At 57.3% G+C, this 16,598-nt stretch overlaps 1 protein-coding gene across 7 annotated transcripts in view; it reads left to right on the forward strand.

Annotated features, from left to right (window-relative positions):
* Nucleotides 1-16,598, forward strand: part of EXD3 (exonuclease 3'-5' domain containing 3) — a 75,802-nt gene that overhangs the window by 5,426 nt on the left and 53,778 nt on the right. For all 7 annotated transcript variants that reach the window (XM_068552696.1, XM_068552701.1, XM_068552702.1 and 4 more), the window contains exon 2: nt 9,754-9,867. In XM_068552696.1, the coding sequence (XP_068408797.1) occupies nt 9,864-9,867 (4 nt within the window). In that variant the 5' untranslated portion in view covers nt 9,754-9,863. The remainder of the gene's footprint in view (nt 1-9,753; nt 9,868-16,598) is intronic.

Raw genomic sequence — 16,598 nt, forward strand, 5'->3', positions numbered from 1 at the left:
CTGCGGCTCCCGAATTCCAGGGGTGAAGGGCCAGTCTTGGGGGGGCTTCCACCTCCCAAGGAAGGAGGGCCAGCCGGAGGGAAGAGGGACGTCCGGGCTATCACGACAAAAAGGCAGGTCCAAGAAGCCTGCGTTTAACCAGAAGGCATTCGTCTGCAGTGGGGAAGGAAACTGTGCCCCCAAAGTCAAAACCAAGAAACAAAAGGAAGTAGAGGGAGTTAATAAAGAGAAAAGCTTAGAAGGAAATCATGCCATTTGCAGCAACATGGATGGACCTAGAGATGATCACGCTAAATGAAGTAAGTCAGGCAGAAAGACAAGTATCATATGGTCTCACTTACATGTGGAATCTGAAGGATGCAAATGAACTCATTTACAAAACAGAAACAGACTCACAGACACAGAAAACAAACTTGTGTTTACCAAAGGGGAGAGGTGGGGGGGAGGGATACATTAGGGGTTTCGGATTAACATATACACACGACTATATTTAAAACAGATAACCAACAAGGCCCTACTGTATAGCACAGGGAACTATATTCAGTATCTTATAATAACCTGTAATAGAAAAGAATCTGAAAAAATATATGTATAACTCAAAAAAAAGAGAGAAAGCTTAATTAAATAATTAAATCAGGAGGTACAAAACCAAAAACCAGTTCTTTGTGTTTTTGTTTTTGTTTTTGGCCACACCGAGCGGCTTGTGCGATCTTAGTTCCCTGACCAGGGATCCATCCCAGGCCCTCGGCATTGAAGGCGACGAATCCTAACCACTGGACCGCCAGGGAATTCCCCAAAATCTAGTTCTTTGAAAATACCAATGAAATAAACTTTTGATAAGACTAATTAAGGGAAAACAAGAGAAGTAAAAACTTGCTGAACATTGATGAAAGGCGAGAACCACACACGTAAACAAGGTTTACGCCGAACGCCCTGATGTTATGGTAATAAATGTGAAAACCTCCTCAAGAAATCGAGGCCTCCTATCAGATCGGGCCTGGGGGAAGCAGGAGACCGGAGCAGGCAATGAGCAGAGAGCAGGTGGGCTCAGAAGTTCCTGCCGTCTGGGACGTGGGCCCCCGGGCTCCCCACCAGTCCTGGCTGCAGCCCCAGGACCCTGAGTCAGGACCACTGGCCGCCGCTTGAGACAGCAGGTGTGTGTGGTGGTCACGGACAGCCAGCGACACAAGCGGCCGGCTCTGCAGCTCAGACCGCCGGGCATCTGGGCGGGCGGGCGGCTGGCATCCCCTGTAAAGCTAAGATTCCATCGTAGTTTATTTTAACTTTTAAGAATAACATCTGTGGCTTGATTTCCTTTTTTTCGTGAATACAAAGAGGAGTGTGTTCATTGTATAATATTTAGAAAACACAAAAAGTAAAAGAGAAAACCCAGAGGAGTGGCGGGTGCCCCCCGGTGCCAAGTGGGTTGAGGCCCACGGGCCTTTGTTCCGACACGGCCGCTTTGGTGACACACAGCTTCGTGACACACTGGGAGGACTCGTCCCCGTTACATTAAATATTTAATGTAAAATGTGGTTTTTAAGTAGCCATTTGTCATTCCTCCGATTTCTACCTCGTTTTTGGTCGTCAGGAGGCCCTCAGTCAGAGCAGGCAGGAAGCAGGAAAGCCCACCCGAATGGTGGGGCCAGTGACCCCTGACCTCTACCCCCTGCCCCCACTGCAGTCTGGCATCCGGTGAGAAAGGGTCCCGAAGAGCCTTCTGGCCGAGACTCCCAGGGCTGGTTCCTTTGTGCTGCAGGAGAAACTCGACTCTGTGACACCATCGCAGTGATTCTTGGTGTTTAAAGTTGGCAACCTTAATTTTTAAAGGAACAATCGTTAAGTCAAATCAGTAAGTTAAAAATCACACCTCTGGGTTGGAGGGACTAAGAAGAGAGATCGACCAGTGTTGGCGAGAACTCGGGGTGGTGGGGAGTAGTTTCCCGAGGCAGCTGCCCTGGAAGAGTGCGCGGGTTCCCCGAGAGTTAAACACCAGCCGCGTCCGGCCTGGCGCTCCCTGCCCACAGACGTGCCCGCGGCTGGGTCCACACCGTGGCACGTTACCCAGCTGAGATGCCGCAGTGTGGATGAACCTCGGAAACATCGTGCTGAGTGGAAGGAGCCAGACAAGAAAGGACGTATATTACGGCTCCATGTGCACGAAGCGTCCTGAACAGGCAAAGCCACAGGAACAGGAGCAGGGTCATGGGTGCAGGAGGTCGGGGGGCCAGGGTGGGTGACTGCTGGCGGGGACGGGCAATCTTTTAGGGTGATGACAGGCTCTGGATTAGGGGTGATGGTTGCACGTGCCTGAATATACTAGAAACACTGAATTGTATACTTTAAAAGGGTCAATTCCATGGTATGTGAATTACACCTCAATAAAGCTTTAAAAGGTCACTGAGATGTGCGCACAAAAGTTTAATTCAGTTTGAATGGCTTTCAAGTTAGCGCTGTTATTTAACTGAAGCGGCCTGAGTGGCCACATCTGCAGGGCCCAGGCTTTGCACCCCCATGTCTCTGGGGATCCTGGGTGGCTCTGCATTTGGGATTGGGGGCAGCAGGGTAAGTCTCCCCGTAGCTGTTGTGGGGCGTGGCGGCTGGGGGTCCGGTGTCCCCTCGTCCTGCCCCGAGGGCCCGGGATTGCAGTGGGGAGGCGTCCGGCCGCCTGCAGGGCCGCTCTCCTATGTGGCCAGCTGCTTTTCTCAGTCAAGACCAGTGTGTCCAGCAGAAATACGTGAGCCACACGTGTGGTTTTAAATTTTCTATAGAAAGAAAAAGGCGAAATTAACTTTAGTGATATATTTTATTTAACCCTGGCATACGCAACATGTTACTATTCCGACACGTACTGGATACACAGAAGTCAGTACTGAGACCCTTTCTGCTATCGCCCCGTGTGCGTTCTGCGCTTACAGCAGGTGGGGAAATGGGGCCGGGAGGCAGCCCTTATCACCCTCCACCACCCCACCTGCCCCGCGATGGAGGGCAGAGGGAATACCTGGGGGGACACGCAGCCAGCGCCCCCATAGTTGTGGAAAACGACACAGAAAAATGACAAAGGAAGCACGATCTGGCGCCCAAACCAGAATGCTGTGCTGACCTCTCTAAAGGTCGCTCCGTCACTCCCCGTGGTGCGGAGAGAATGCATCGTGTTCTGTGCTCTCCTGGGCCAGGTGGGCAGATGGACAGATGGACGGCAGGCACGGGCCTGGGCCAGCAATGTGATTCTTTGTGGGGTCCTTCAGCTCTCCTTTCTGGGCTGTTTGAAGGGCAGCTTCGGGTCAGGAACAGTGAATCGTCCACTCCTCGCTGCCCTTCCCACGTCCTCTGGGCTCCTGCGGGGTCTCAGGTTTCGCTGCCCCTGCCCCGCCGCTCACAAAGCTGCTTTGAGAAGGGGCGACCGGCCTGAAGAACGTGCCCCCAGCCCGGCTCATGAGCAAGCTGGGCTCCTGCCTGGCTTGGGCTCCTTTGGACACGAGGGGTCTCTGGGCACAGTCGGGCTGGGTGGGGGGACGTGCCCACGAGCACCCGCTCTGTACTCCCCTTCCACTTCTCGGGGGGGCTGGGCTGTGGTGGGCGTGGGGGGCACTCTGTCTGGAGGCGGCAGCACCCCTGGGAGGGTGGCCCTGTTGAGGTGTCCTCTTTCCCCTACTGGGCCCCTTGGGCCTGGCTGAGGGGGGGCATCCAGGAGGCATCTGCCTTGGGCCAGGTTGGTCAGTGTGCCAAGCAGGAGGCTGGTGGACATGGGGCAGGCACATCTGGGGACCCTGATCGCCCCAGAACCTGTAGCAGGCCAGGCCATCTCCCCGGTATCTCTCAGGTAGGTTCCTAAGTAGCTCTCAGGTAGGGTCCCAGGTAGCTCTCAGGCGCCCAGGTAGCTCTCAGGTAGGGTCCCAGGTAGCTCTCAGGTAGATGCCCAGGTAGCTCTCAGGTAGACGCCCAGGTAGGTTTATAGGTAGGCTTTTAGGTAGATGCCCGGGGAGGCTCCCAGGTAGGTCCCAGCTCTCAGGAGGAAGCAATCTGACCTGCAAGGTGTGTCTCTCTGGAAACTCCCCTGCGCCCTTCCTTGGGTTTGAGTCTGTTTCTAGGTGGGTTTGCTGCTGGGCTGGGGGCTCCCCGCTCAGGTAGGGAGTGGAGCCGGGGAAGCAGGAGATCTGGTCGTGTGCCAGGGCTCCTTGCAGGGATTTGGCTCAGCTTAGCCCCTTTCAGCAAAAGTCACAACGCTAAACGAGTTGTATTTGGTGACCCTGATTTAAAGAAAGTTCGAAAACTGCCAGGTGGTGCTCACCGCGGGGCCTCCGGGAACTCCTGTCCCTGGGAAGGCCTGTTCGCCTCGGCATGCGCTGCAGACCCGGCACCACGATTCCAGCTAAAGACCATTTGGACTCCAGGCAGACTTTTTTTATTTTAAAGTGAGGTCAGTTTTTAAAGTCTGCAGTGGGGTGAACTTGAACTTGGTCGTTGTCAGCAGTTTTCAATCTCAGAAGCACATTGGGCTTAGTTGCTGCCGCTCGTTGGCGATTGGTTTCAGATTCCGGGGCTCAGGGACAGACCAGAGCTGAGTTTCGATGGCAGTCCTTTCCCAAGGAGGGTCTGGCTCTGTCCACCTGACCTGGGGCCGGCCTGAGACCCCAGCCAATCACCTGCCTCTGAGTGGCCAGGCGCTGGCCACTGTGCCCCTGAGAAAAAGGGGGAAAGTGGTGCCAACAGGGAGGTGGAAATAACGCCTGCAGCAGATCTTGAGATTGTAGGGATTTCCCCTAATTGAGAGGATTAGAAAAAAACACCCTCCCATAAAAGAGCCACCGGGTCTGGGCTGACCAGCAAAGTGGACGGCTGCAGCGGGAAGGAGGCCATCAGGGCGGTGAGCTCAGGGACAGCAAAGTGGATGGCTGCAGCGGGAAGGAGGCCATCAGGGCGGTGAGCTCAGGGACGGCAACCCAACCGGCTCGGGGGGGAAAGAGCCTGACCGCCAGGGAGTGGGCTCACTGCTGGGCTGGGGCTCCCCCTGCGGGGCCTGACGCAGCGGGGTGGGCAGGACATTCACCCCGCGCTGCTGCCGGTCTTTGTGCCGAAATAAAGGCTCCGCCTTCTCAAGGAGGAATGTCCCTCGGGCCGCTCTGTGCTGGGAGGAACGAGGAGGGCTGTGGGCAGGAGACCCTTTCAGAAGCCCCCGGCGCCCGTTTGGGGTTTATTTAAACAACCCAATTGCTCTTAACCCCTCGCGTGGGAGGTGGGTGCTTGGCCCTGTGTTCTCGGGTGGGAGACGGGAAAGGGTGCCAAGCCAGAACGCTGCACCCGGGAGAGCCCTGGCCCCTACCCCGGCCTCGCGCAGGGATGCAGGCCCCAGCCCCACCAGGGGCTCGCTGCCCCGGGGTTTGCTGCTTGTTTGGCGGGCTGGGTGGCGGTTGGATGGTTCTGGACACGGCTGTGTGCCGTGAATGGTCAGGGGCTCCAGAGACAGCCAGCAACGGTGTAGACCCCGTGGAGCCAGCCCAGCCGGACGAGCGCTCAGCCTTGCTGAGGCCGCAGTGATGCTGTGAGCTGACCCCACGGGGACTGGGCCTGGGTGAGGCCTGACTGTGGGGCTGAAGGGCAGGAAGACAGGGGAAGAAACAGGCCGGGCTCCCGGCGCCTCCCCGGGGAGGGGCCCACGGGGCCTGGGCCATTTCCAGCTCCCCCTGCTGGGGACCCTCTGGCCGGCCCAAGGGTCACCCCCCGCCCCGGCCAGATGGGCCCCGGAGGTGCGGGGGGTGGTCACGAGGCCCGTCAGCGGGCCGTGGATTTGGACCACCCCTCAGCGCCCACTGCTGCTCCGGGACCCCCAGGAAAGGGCCTGCAGAAGAGGGACAGACATTGGACCCGTCAGAGACCGTGACCGGGCGGGCTTCACGGGGCAGTGGCCGTGAGGGGCGTGAGCGGCACCTCCGCTACGTGCGGGACAGGCGCGCAAACAAGGCGCTCCTCCCTGCGGAGCGCCCTGGCTGGGGCCTCGGTGTGGACCGGACAGCTGCGGTCACGCGCCCTGGGACAGCACCGCCAGCAGCGGGGCCCAGAGACCAGCTCGGGACGCTGCACTCCCTTCCCTGGCGGCAACTCGGCAGCTGGGAGGACAGGGCGCCCCCCGGCCACCCAAAGAGGGTGTGCGGTGGGGATGGGTCTCTGTTTAGAGACCCCAGCCTCCTGGAGTGGCAGGCCCCCCGGCGTTGGGTCAGACTTGGGGTGGGAGGTGGGAAGGAGCGTCTGGGGTTAGGTCCCGGCAAGGGGCAGGGTGCCTGTGCACAGGGGCCAGATAACCTGCCCCACTCGAGGTCCATTATAATGACAGTAAAGACATTAGAAAAGCAAACGTGCTTGAGGGCAGAGAGGAGGGAAGAGGGGCCTTGCAGGCTGGGAAAGCAGAGCCCACGGCTGAGGGCCGGCCGAGCCTGGCTGCAGAGCCGGGGCGGCTCCAGGCTGGAAACAGGGCCTTGTGGAGGTCTGCGTGGGGTGGGGGCTGAGACCCCAGGTGGGGAAGGGAGGATTCCTTCCCAACAGACAGACAGACTGGTCTTCCAGGCCCCTGTTACCCACAGTGAGGCTCTTCCCAGGTGCCCCCCGCCCCAGGTTCCCAAGCAGCCGTCCAGGGCCTCCTCTCCAGCGTGAGCAGCAGGCCCCAGACTCCGGAGGAAAAAGGGGCCGTGAACAGAGGGGAGGGCATCGATACCGACAAACGAGACGTCTGGAAGCCACCAGGTCCTCAGGGGAAAGAACTCTTGGCTATCATTAAAATTTTGATAGTGGAAATGAATAATTAATGAAAGGGTTGTAAAATAAAGTTCAGGAAATCTCCCCCAGAGGCAGAGAAGAGGAAAGATAAGAAAATTAGAGGTTCTTACAGGAAGCCTAGCATCCAAGTCAGAGGAATTCCAGGAGGAGAGAATGGACAACAGGGAGGCCAGGACATAATCCAGGAAGACATGAGGACGTTTCCCAGGACTGAAGGACGTGAGCATGCCTAGTGGATCCTGCCCCGTCCGTCCGTCCTGCTGACACCCTGGATGCTGTCAGGGGAAGGTCCCCCAGGAGGAGAAGAGCAGCGTCCTACTTACGGTCGGGAGTCAGGTGGTTCAGAGCTCTCCGCACCAACGTCAGGAGCTGGAAGGACCATCACCATCACACACCTGGGGACGGCCTCTCACCTGCAGCCCGTGCACAGCCAGCCTTCCAGCCAAGGCTTAGTGCCCAGTGAAGACATTTCCAGACAACCAAAGACCGGTTAAATGTCCCTCCCTCGCAGTTCTTCTCAGGAAGCTCGTGGAGAATGTGTTCCTCTAGAACCAGGAGGAAAACTGAGAGAGATGAAGGCTTAGAAATCAGGAAATGCAGGATGCACCAGGAGAGAAGACGGGGAGGGAGCCCTAGGGCAGCAGCTGTGCCGCCGGGCTAGAGAGCAGCCATCCAGATCGAGGCAGGAGGGCAGAGGCTTGAGAAGGGATGTCTCTGGGAACAAGTGACAGACTCACAGGCTTGTCCGAACATCCTGGGGAGGTGTTATGATGCTGTCAGAGTCCTGTTAATGATGGCCTTGCAGGAAATCAAGCAGGGAATAAGTCGTGTTATTTTTTCTTTAACCTTCCCCCTGTTCTTTAGATAGGATAATTTCTGTTGATCTGTCTTCAGATTCACTGACTCTGTAATCTGCCATCTCCAGTCTGCGGTCAAGCCCCATCAGTGGATTTTGCATTTCAGTTATACTTTTTATTGGAGAACTGCCATTTGGTTCTCTTATGTAGTTTCATGGAATTTCCATTTGTACCTCTCTGTTTACTCATTTAAGAGCATATTTTTCTTTAACTTTTTGAACATGTTTTTCACTCATTCTTTGAACAGTTACAATAGTTGTGTTAAAGTCTTTGCTAAATTCAACCTCTGAGCTGCCTTGGAGTTGCTTTCCATTATGTGCTTTTCCGCGTTCTTTTCCCCTTGAGTGTGGGTCATATTTTCCTCTTATTTGCAGGCCTTGTGATTTTTATATTATGTACTGAACATTGTAAATGTTACATTGTAGAGACTCTGGATTGTTACCTTCCCCTGAAGAATGTTGAACTTTGTTCTAGTAAACAGTTAATTTCTAGCTGATTACCTTGAACTGGGGGGGCATGGCTTGACATTTTGTTAGGGTGGATCTTTATCTTGGTGGGACTCAACGTACAAGGTGTTCCATGGATTTTTTTATTTCTTTTTTTTTTTTTTTGGGCTGCATTGGGTCTTCGTTGCTGCGTGCGGGCTTTCTCTAGTTACGGTGAGCAGGGGCTACTCTTCCTTGCAGTGCGCGGGCTTCTCGTCGCGGTGGCTTCTCTTGTTGCGGAGCACGGGCTCTAGGCGCGCAGGTTTCAGTAGTTGTGGCACGTGGGCTCAGTAGTTGTGGTGCGCAGGCTCAGTAGTTGTGGCACACGGGCTTAGCTGCTCCGTGGCATGTGGGATCTTCCCAGACCAGGGCTTGAACCCGTGCTCCCTGCATTGGCAGGCAGATTCTTAACCACTGTGCCACCAGGGAAGCCCTGTTCCATGGATTTTATTGGGGCTTGGTTTTAGATTTTGGCAGAGTTGGTCTAGGGCGGGGCTCGCTCGCCACGGTCGCTGGGCTGGAGCCCAGAGTGTGAAGCGTTGCTTGACTGTTAGTGCCCCTGTCGAACTCTCGGCCTGGGGACAGTTGCCTCTGGGAGCCCTGGGGATCCTGCATCGCTCACCTGCACTTCTGGCCCCGAATGACCCCTCCAGCTGGTGCCCTGGCCCGCAGATGCACGGCCTCCTCCTCCACTGGAGGGGTGCCCTGCTCACCAGGTTCTGGGTCATGGTCCTAGCTGGGAGGTCGCCCCCAGCTGGGAGCCAGCCCATCCCTGGGCCCGCCCACCCTGGGCATCACCCGTCGTGCACAGCCTATTGTCCAAAAGTCGGCCGCCTAAAGCATGTCTGGTGGACGTTGTCTGCAGTGGGAGGGCCGGCCCGACACCAGTCAGTCTGCACGGCCGGAGCACAGGTTCGGAGCAAACTGAACAAGGCAGGAAAGTATCCAGAGTTCACCCCAGCTCAGCCCTGCTATGCTCCTGTCTCCTGTAAATAGTGTGTCAGCAGAAGACACTCGGAGAGCTGTTTCAGGGGCTTTCGGGCTTTGGGGGGCTGGGGCATGACAGTGAATTCTCACCTTGAGCTTGGTCAGTCAGGTGTAAGCCTGGACACTCAGGAAACAACCGTATCAGCGTGTTAGTGAGAAATGTGAATGTAAACGTCCGAAAGAATAGCTAAAAGCCTGTGGGAGTTGGGGAGGAGAAAGCTCCAAGGGCTGTCCCCTCCAGGCCTGTGTCAGGACTCAGGTTTACGCAGGTGCCGTGTGTCACCGTGACATAAACCACACCGCAAATGAGGGAAAACTAGACCGTCTCCGTAAACGTGGAAAAGTGTCTTGTATAAAATACACATCGGCAGGAGCCTGTTGGCCGCCCGGGAATGGCACCACTTTGTTGCCAGCCTGGATGATTTAGAGCTGGGTGTGCCCGTGTGGGCTGGCTCAGGGGTCCTCACGGTGGGTCCACCCCTGAGGTTAGTGCTCAGTGTCCCGGGTCCAGCCGGGGAAGCCGAGGCCGCCTGACCCCCCCCCCCCACCCCGCAAGCACACAAGTGGGCCCTGCGGGGCTGCCCGTCAGGGCCCGTTCCCTTCTGCGTGGAGCCTGCAGCCTAACTGTCCCTCTCCGCTGGTCCCTTGAGCAGCTCCCTGCCTTTCCCTGAGGACGGACCCTGGAGACCCCGCCGGAGACCCCGCCGGAGAGCCTGCTGCCGGTGACACTGCTGGTGACCCAGCCGGTGGCGAGTGTGTCCCCATGGGTGAGTCTGCACCCCTCACGGCCCAGGTCCAGCCTGGCTGCCCTTGTCACCGCTGGGCTTGGGGTGGGGGGGGGGGGTCTGTGTACAGGTGCATGCATGTGCACCGGGCAGGGACCCCAGGTGGGAGGCGTCCAGGCGACGTGGCTTTCTGGGGGCCTGGGACGTGTGGAGCGGCCTCAGTTGTGGACGGGAGCAGGCACGTGGCTGCTATCACGGCCTTCCTGTCCTGAGGGCCGCGGGCGGGCACCTCCCTTGGCCCTGGGAAATGTGGCCTCGTGGTCCTGCAGTGGACCGCCTGCTGGCCACTTGCTTGATGTCTGACACCGAGGGTTGGCCATGACTGGACGGACACTTCAGGGAGCCCACACTGAAGTGTGGGTGAAGCTGGGTGCAGGGGGCTGGTGGGAACGGCGGGGTTCTCTCTGGAGCCTGGCCCTGCGCCCCACACTAAGTGTGGACACACGGCATCTTATCGGTCCTGCCAAGAAGGAGAGAGGACGAGGGGGCTGGGAGGTGTCTGAAGAGTGAGGGCCCCCAGACTGGCACTTTCAGCTTGGGAGCCCCGGGATCCCACGTGGTCCCTGGCCCCAAGAGAGCTGAGGCCCTGGCCTCCGTTTCTCCTCCGGGAGCCCCGAACTCCTCGCGGTGGTGTCTGTGGGCTCCGGGAGGCTTTCTTTCTGAGTATCTCCTGTGTTCGGTGAGTGTTGTGGGCAGGGCAGACGCCGGGCCACGTGAAGCCTGATCTTGCCCCGCCAAGGACAGGTGGTGACGTGGAAGAGGAGACCAAGGCTGGAGGCGGAGGGGCTCCTCCCAGGCCTGGATTGGGTGTCCGGTTGGAGGGTGGGGCGCCCCTCCCTGCTGGCCCCTGGCATCCAGGGGGGCCGTCCCTGTGCCGGGCTGGGGTCCTCTGGTGGGCACAGGGGTGGGAGGGAGAGCCCCCAGCAAGTAAGCAAAGCGCTGCCCCTTCTTGCAGGTGATGGGGAACCTGGGGCCTCTTCCCAACCCCTGCTCACCCACCCCAGGGTCCTGAGAGGCTCGTGGAGTCGGCCCCCCATCTCCTGTGGGGTCCTCCGCAGGTGCACACAGCCTGCTCCAAGCAGAGTCTCCAGGGGGGCGCCCAGGCACCCTCAGCCGCCCACAATGGACTCGTTTTCTGCTCAAAATTCCCCAGACCTTCAGACCGTGCTTTTCCCCACCTGTCCCCAATGTGCAGAGTCTTCAGGCCCTGACACCACCCTGCTGTGACTGGGGATCAGACACAGCCCCCCATCAGACACAGCCCCGCATCAGACACAGCCCCCCATCAGACACAGCCCCCCATCAGGCACAGCCCCCCATCAGGCACAGCCCCCCATCAGGCACAGCCCCGCATCAGGTACAGCCCCCCATCAGGCACAGCCCCCCATCAGGCACAGTCCCCCATCAGGCACAGCCCCCCATCAGGCACAGCCCCCCATCAGGCACAGCCCCGCATCAGGTACAGCCCCCCATCAGGCACAGCCCCCCATCAGACACAGCCCCGCATCAGACACAGCCCCCCATCAGGCACAGCCCCCCATCAGACACAGCCCCGCATCAGACACAGCCCCCCATCAGACACAGCCCCTGGCCTTCTGCTGTGAGTGACCTCAGGCCAGGGAAGCCCTCTTCAGTGGGCATCTCTCCACCAGGGTCTGGGTACCTCCCCCAGGATGCTTCTGGCGCCTCTGCTGGTTTTGCCAAGATCAGGACCCTCCTCTCTGTAGCCCCCGGACTCTGACACCCCAGGGCCTGGGCTTGTCCTGGACCATCTGAATGCCACCCTCCCCCGCCTGTCCTGATGCTGGGGGCGAGAGGGGAAGGGACAGGCTGTTGAACACCTGCGGCCCTTCCCCCCTGTCCTCCCCTCCCCTGGGAACAAGAAAACATTCCCCAACTGAGAAGTCAGCTGGGGTCAAAAATTGTTTTTCTCCTGAAATCGTGGCCTTTGGGTGAGCAAGTGTAGCTGAATCAGAAAAGCTGCATGCTGAAGTCCAGCAGGTCCCAGGATCTCGGGCAGCAGTGGAGCCCCCTTCCTTGGGGAATTCCCCCCATCAGGCACAGCCCCCCATCAGGCACAGCCCCGCATCAGACACAGCCCCCATCAGACAGGGGAAGTCAGGCAGACAGAGCTGAATCACTTCTCAGCATGGAGGGAGGGGCAGGCGCGACCCTCCAGGAAGCCCGGTCCCCGCCCCGCCGCCCCTCACAGGCTCGTGCAGTACCCGGAACCTCCAGGCCTGGCCCTCCCTGTGTTAGGGCTGGGGTGGGGGCCCCCCAGCCCCTGGGAGCTGTGGAACCATCCTTGGGCTGTGACCTGAGGGAGGCTGTGAAAACAGGCAACACAGCACCCAGCTTCCTGGCTGTGTGACCATGGGCAAGTTACATACCTCTCTGTTTCCTTACCTGAGAAAAATAGTTGTCGCCCTATACTTAGCTGCACCTGTGAATGAAAGACTGCTGGCATGTGTGCTGTGGAGGCGTTAGCTGTGCTCCTTTTGAGTCTTTGATCCAGTGGAATTTATTTTGCTGTGAGAGATGACGAATGGGTCCATTCCATCCTAGAGGACCATTTGGACACCCAGCAACACTGAGTTCCCCGTGTTTGGAGTCTCCCCGGCTTTCTGCTGTTCGCCTGCCTGCATCACGCTGTTTGATGGCGGTGGTTTTATGACCTGCTGCACCCGGCAGGACTAAACCTCTCGTTGCTTTTCTCTCGTGTCTTATTTATTTTCCATGTAGACGTCAGAATAATTTGTTTGCTTCTACAGAAATCGATTGCTGTTTTTACTGGATTTCATTACATTTATGGTTGGACAAAGAGGCATCTGACGCCATCTCATCCCAGTGTCAGGCAGGGCTGTGGGCTCGCAACGCCCTCCCACAAGGTGGGGTCTGCTTCCGCCCTTGAGGGGCGCTTCCCGAGGCCTTGCCCTGGGAGCCAGGCTCAGGTGTGTGCCTGAGGCCCTGGGGAGGAGCCCGTCTAAATTCCTGACCCACAGAATCTGGGATCCTGAGAGATGAACCGCTTGTCTGGGGCCCGTTGCCTTTCTCTCTATTCTTCTGTCTTCAGCAGTGCTTTTTTTTTTTTATTTTACTTTATTTATTTATGTATCTTTGGTTGTGCTGGGTCTTCGTTGCCACGTGTGGGCTTTCTCTAGATGCGGCGAGCGGGAGTTACTCTTCGCTGTGGTGCATGGGCTTCTCATTGTGGTGGCTTCTCTTGTTGTGGAGCACAGGCTCTAGGCACGCGGGCTTCAGTAGTTGTGGCACGCGGGCTCAGTAGTTGTGGCTTGCAGGCTCTAGAGCGCAGGCTCAGTAGTTGTGGTGCACGGGCTTAGTTGCTCCGCGGCATGTGGGATCTTCCCGGACCAGGGCTCGAACCCGTGTTCCCTGCATTGGCAGGCAGATTCTTAACCACTGTACCACCAGGGAAGCCCCAAAGTTTGATTCTTGAGCTTGAGTTTCAGTGTCCTCTGGACGCACTGCTGCCCGCCTGCCCTCACCCACGTGCTCCTGGGGTGGTGTCAGGGGGCAGGTACCAGGCCAGAGGCCACCTGCCCTGCCGCCCCTGACCTGCCGTCTGGCCACCCCTGGCCAGCAGGTCCAGGATATCAGGGTGGCCCAGTCCTGGGCCCAGGGTGGGGAGGTGGCAGTGGTGGCCAGGCTGCGGCCACGGCTGATGTCCACCCTGTGGACAGAAGGCCCCCGTGCCCGCCCTTCTAGCTCAGCCCGGCCTCCTGTGGTGCATCCCTGAGTCGGGGGAGCGGGACTGGCCCACGCTCGGCTGGCAGGTGGCCCCGGGCCGGGCACGCCGTGCTCATTGAGTCCTCCTTGTGCCGGCCTTTGGTGCCTGCTGCACTCAGCCTGGGCCCACATTCACACCGGCCCCGGGGCCCCTCCAGCTCCACCTTGGGCTTCCCGGGTGTCTGCCCACGGCCACGGAAGCTGGTGACCTTGTCTGCGCGTGCGAGTCTGGCCTTGGCACCGTCCAGCAGTCACTATAGAGTGTCCCTCAAGGCCTGGGCCACGGCCTTGAACAGGGCCGACATGGTCACCGCCGGGAGCTGGCAGCATCGGGAGGGGACAGACAGCAAACCCGCATCCCACGTGCAGTGTCAGGCAAGGGGGCCAGGCCGGCGGGTCAGCGGTGCTTCGGCAGCAGCTTGAAAGCCGAGGGTGTGAGTGACCGAGGGTGCAGCCTGGCCTGTGGCTTTGACCCAAAAGGGCACTGGGCCTGGGGGAGCCGTGAACGGAGAGCAGCCTGGCCCAGCCTGGCCCTGTAAGACTTTCCTCGCACTGGGCGTGGTCTGCAGGGCCCAGTGGGGAAGACGGAGACCTCTGGCTGGCGCCTGCTGGGCCCTTTCTACTGGTAGGAATTCTTGACTTAACTGTGTCCCAAGGTCATCAAGGTATTGTGCAGGTGCCCTGCGGAGGCTCTGTTGATCTGTCTTCACAGTGAGACCTACAGCCCCTGGTGGGTTTTCTGTAGGTGTGAGATGGGGGTGACATCCCAGTGTTTTCAATAAGGTTATGCAGTTTCCCACACCCTGGCTCATGCAGGCCAGTTCCGGCTCCAAGTCCCCCCTCCCTGGGCCACACGCTCAGCCTTAACCCCTGTGGCTCCGGCCTGGGTGGGGCGGTCCTCTGGTTTCCCTGCGGTTGTTAAGACAGGCCCCCTGCACCCACTCACACTGCTACTGTTTGGATTAGAATATAGAATCTACTGATTAATTTGGGGAGAATTGACAACTTTGCATTACTGATTATATGGTATAGCCCTTCCTTAATCAGGTCTTTTAATTTTTTTCTCAGTGACATTTTTTTTTTTAATTTATTTTATTTTTGGCTGCGTTGGGTCTTCGTTGCTGCACGCAGGCTTTCTCTAGTTGCGGCGAGCGGGGGCTACTCTTTGTTGCGGTGCGCGGGCTTCTCGTTGCAGTGGCTTCTCTTGTTGCAGAGCATGGGCTCTAGGCGCGTGGGCTTCAGTAGTTGTAGCACGCGGGCTCAGCAGTTGTGGCTCGCAGGCTCCAGAGCTCAGGCTCAGTAGTTGTGGCGCACGGGCTTAGCTGCTCCGCGGCATGTGGGATCTTCCCAGACCAGGGCTCGAACCCGTGTCCCCTGCACTAGAAGGCGGATTCTTAACCACTGCGCCACCAGGGAAGCCCCTCTCAGTGACATTTTATATTTTTTGCATGAACTTCTTTTGTTACATTTATCCCAAGAAATTTGAAATTTTTTACGTTACTGTACTTACTGTATTTTTTAAATGTTCATTTCTGTCTGTCACTAGTATGGAGGGAACAGTGGACTTCTTTCTTTTTTTTTTTTTTTGGCCGCACCAGGTGGCTTGAGGGATCCTAGTTCCCCAACCAGGGATTGAACCCGGGCCCCCTGCAATGGAAGCGCGGAGCCCTAACCACTGGACCGCCAGGGAAGTCCCGACAATAGATTTCTTAATACTGGCCTTGTGTTCACCATCCGTGCTGAAATAAGTCCATTGATTAATTCTAATACCTGTCTTTAGAGTCTTCATTGCGTTCTAAAAAATGAATCATTTGTTCAGTGTGTAACGACGTTTTTGGGTATTGTTTTTATTTTTAAAGACTTTATTTTTTAGAGCAGTTTTCGGTTCACAGCAAAATGGAGAAGCATGTGGAGATTTCCCATCTACCCCTGCCCCTCCCACACGCACCACCTCCCCCGTTATCACCATCCCCACCAGATGGGACACTTGTGACAAGTGAGGGACCTGCCTGGACACGCCATCATCACCCAAAGTCCGTCGTCTACCTTGGGGCTCACTCTTGGTGCTGTACGTTCTGTGGGTTTGGACAATGCAGAGTGACATGTTATCTACTATTGAAGGTTCGTAGAGTAGTTTCACTGCCCTAAAACCCCCTGTGCTCTCCTGTTCATCCTCCCTCCCCCCCGCCCCCGGCAACTCCTGATCTTTATACTGACTCCATAGTTCTGCCTTTTCCAGAACGTCATAGAGTTGGAATCATACTACGTACGTAGTGTGCAGCCTTTTCAGATTGGCTTCTCTCACTTCGTAGTTTGCATCTACGTTTCCTCCCTGTCTTTTCATGGCTTGATGGCTCATGTCTTTTTAGTGCTGAATAATATTCCATTGTCTGGAGGGACCAGAGTTTGTTGATCGGAGTGCTGATGCTTTTATTTTTTCCTTCCTAAGTCCTATGGCCTGAATTTTTCCTCCTTGCTGCTCTGCACTGGCGTCGAATGCACCGTGGGCATCCTCCTGGGGTTTCCGTCTTAGGGGAAAGCTTTCAGCATTGAGTTCTGTGTTCGCTGAGGGATTTTTATAGACGCCTTTTGTCTGGTTAAGGAAGTTCCTTCTCTTCCAGTTTGCTGAGTTATTTCTTAAATTATAACTAGAACTCTCCCTTAAGAGATGCTTGTTCTGCATCTATTGAGAGCATCACGTGACTTTCGTCCTTTATTTCACTAGCAAACCAGGCTGATGGACCTTCAGTTGTCCAACCAGCCTTGCTTTCTGGGACGGACCCTCCTGTGGTGTACACGGGTGTCTTGTCCGGGTCCCTGAGCCCGTGTCCTCGGGGGCTGTCCTCCAGGGTGTGGCTCAGGCCCCCAGCCTTTCCCTCCGTCCCGCCTCCTACACGGAGCCAGCAGGTTGCCGTCGTCTCCCTGATTTCTTGGGTAGATTCGCAGGTGAAGCCACCTGGGCTCCT

The sequence above is a fragment of the Eschrichtius robustus genome, chromosome 10 (assembly GCF_028021215.1).
Source record: "Eschrichtius robustus isolate mEscRob2 chromosome 10, mEscRob2.pri, whole genome shotgun sequence".
NCBI classification, from domain to species: Eukaryota; Metazoa; Chordata; class Mammalia; order Artiodactyla; family Eschrichtiidae; genus Eschrichtius; species Eschrichtius robustus.